This window comes from Leiobunum rupestre, chromosome 5 (genome assembly GCF_980474605.1).
Source record: "Leiobunum rupestre chromosome 5, qqLeiRupe1.1.hap1, whole genome shotgun sequence".
NCBI lineage: Eukaryota > Metazoa > Arthropoda > Arachnida > Opiliones > Sclerosomatidae > Leiobunum > Leiobunum rupestre.
Window position 1 is genome coordinate 20,036,106 of NC_143388.1, and position 2,542 is coordinate 20,038,647.

General features: G+C 32.4%; 1 protein-coding gene across 1 annotated transcript; it reads left to right on the forward strand.

Moving 5' to 3' along the window:
• The first annotated feature begins 597 nt into the window (after positions 1–597).
• LOC149943746 (venom allergen 5-like) lies at positions 598–1,666 on the forward strand. Its single transcript, XM_090176178.1, has 5 exons — positions 598–696; positions 898–973; positions 1,074–1,117; positions 1,314–1,442; positions 1,610–1,666. The coding sequence occupies exons 1-5, from the start codon at positions 685–687 to the stop codon at positions 1,664–1,666; spliced, it is 318 nt and encodes a 105-aa protein (XP_090032304.1). The 5' UTR covers positions 598–684.
• The last annotated feature ends 876 nt before the right edge of the window (positions 1,667–2,542 follow it).

Genomic DNA, 2,542 nt, shown 5'->3' on the forward strand with positions numbered 1-2,542 from the left:
TAAAAAAGTAACACCAAAAGTAAATTAACATAGGTATTTGGTGGGGTTACATATTACCGCCGATATCTCGGTCCGACCTTGTCCGATCGTGACCAAACTTGTTGGGGTGATAGACCGAGGCTTAGTGGTTGTGGACCGTGCTCGAGCGTCGAGGTCAAGGATCATCTTCAAGGTGAAATTGAAAACAAAAATTTGGTTTTTGGAAAATATTTTGGGGGTATCTTGGGGGGGTTATGGCGGCCATCTTGGTGGCCATCTTGGAAAAAATGGTAAAGTTTTAGTCCTTCTCTACTCACGTGTTTTCCTTTTGATTTACTGTTTATAATAATAAATCATAATATAGTAAGAGCGCGTGCCAATTTTCGGAAATATTACGAACTACTGTCACACTTTTTTTTAAAACAAGCAAGTTAAAAACACTCGTAATAGGGTCAAAAAGGAAATAAAAAAATGCTCTAGGACCCAGCTGCATTCTCGGGAAAATTTGTTACTCTATGCACACATCTGATTTCAGAAATGAAGAGTTTGACGAAATTGTTAGTAATATTTGGGGCACTGTGTATGATGATTCACGGTGGTTTATCAAGTTTCAGCGTGATTATTAACAGACACAACTCTCTCAGGGCTGCAGTGGCCAGTGGAAATGCTGTTGGGAAAGATTGAAGGCTTCCACGAGCCAAAAATATGGGAAACCTGGTACGAACAATATTTTATCCAATTTAGCAACGTTTAGTTTCTGTAAATTTTGGGATATGTAATCAATATATAGTTGCGCAGTCTTATTCAACGAATGATTTTGAAATAATCTTAATTTTCAGAAAAAAATACCAAACCATTTTCCTCCATAAACACCAACAATTTCTATAAGATCCTATTATCATAATTGTTTTTATCTAGTCTTGGAACGATGGTTTGGCTAAAGTGGCGCAAGACTGGGCTGCTAAATGTAATTTCATTCATAATAGTCCTGCAGGTATAATAACTCTTTATTTAAATGTTCATTGCTTTACAAAATTTTGCTAATTTAATTGACTAATAAATACGTTAATTAATTAAATTGATTTATTGTTTAGCAAAGGGATTTCAATCAGTTGGCCAAAATTTATACAAACAATTTGTAAGTTTACAAAACTTTTCATTTTTTAATGCTTATTCTAAATAAGGCTATCCCAAATTAAATTGAGTTCACCATTCCACACCACCATGGTTTCTCGAGTAAACCTTCAAATTTGAATCTTTAGTACACTAATTGCACATAAATCCGTAAAAAACGTAAAGTAGCTGTCAAAATAAATACAATATCTTTCATGTAGAGTACAGCTAAAATGACAACTTGTAATTATGATGGCGCCATTGAATCTTGGTACAATGAGATTAAGGATTACAGAAACTCGGAACGACAGCCTTTCATATTTTCTTCTGGAACAGGACATTTTACTCAAGTAAGAAGGGTGGTTTGCAGCAAGTATATGTTTCGCCAAAGACTTTATAACAGCAACGCGCAGGATTTCTATCATTTTTATCTAGATTTATCGCCAATGTATTAGCTCTTTAGTCATGTTTTTAATTCTTAACCAACAGAACTAAAAAAAATCATCAATTTTTAAAGATGTTTTTACAAAAGATCCCGATAGATAAAAAGAAAGATGGCTTGATTTTCAACTAAGATCATTTTCTTATTATAAGAAATTATTTCAAGTCACCTTGTATTTATTTTATTAATTTATATTTAATACTTTCGAAACTTCCGTGCATCAAGAAACTTTGCGTTTCCAAGACATGGAGGTTTTTCTTTGTCTGTGAAGCCCAGCCGAAAAATAAAATTATTATAATTGATAGGGATACTGAGCAAATACTTACCTCATTTAAGGGCAAAAACCTGTAGTGAGCATTAATTTTAAAAATTCGTCATTGAAAAATTAGCGATAACAAAGTCATGAATTAACGATAAAGAAAGTGTTCATTTATAATTAGGGAGAATGAGCTTGTTGGGAAGATCCCTGGTCTTAAAGTGTAATTTACCCCACAACGAGTGTAGAGGTAAGAAACGTCACTGACGTGCACTCAAATCCCGTCGGAATGTTTTAACACACAAAATTTGAAAATTACTTATATAAATTATGAAATAAATAATTTATTAATTTACATTTATTTTTAATGAAATATTTTATTTATTTTATATCCAATTATATATTATATGTTACATATATTATTAGAGATGCACACGTATTGATCACGAGTGCCAAAACGTGGTCACTTATACTTTACTGTTATCTATAGGTTGTTGGGCTACCACAACGCATGTTGGTTGTGGATGTTCTATTAATAACGAAAAAGATTCTAAAGGATGGTATTCTTATATTATCGTTTGCGACTACGGAAATGCGTATGTACCATTTATTTACGACTTTTATATAAATTTTCTTTAACTTAGGTTATGAAGAAGTGTGCTTACATTTTGCACACACGGTAACATTTATTAACTAATTAATAATAAACACTGTGTGCCGTACTAATTAATGTTTTATCCAAGTAATTTAAT

What these genes read in the sequence shown, in the direction of transcription:
- LOC149943746 (XM_090176178.1), top strand. An exon ending in AAAATTTATACAAACAATTT is followed by an intron (nt 1,118 to 1,313) that starts GTAAGTTTACAA and finishes TCTTTCATGTAG; the next exon opens with AGTACAGCTAAAATGACAAC. An exon ending in GAACAGGACATTTTACTCAA is followed by an intron (nt 1,443 to 1,609) that starts GTAAGAAGGGTG and finishes CAATTTTTAAAG; the next exon opens with ATGTTTTTACAAAAGATCCC.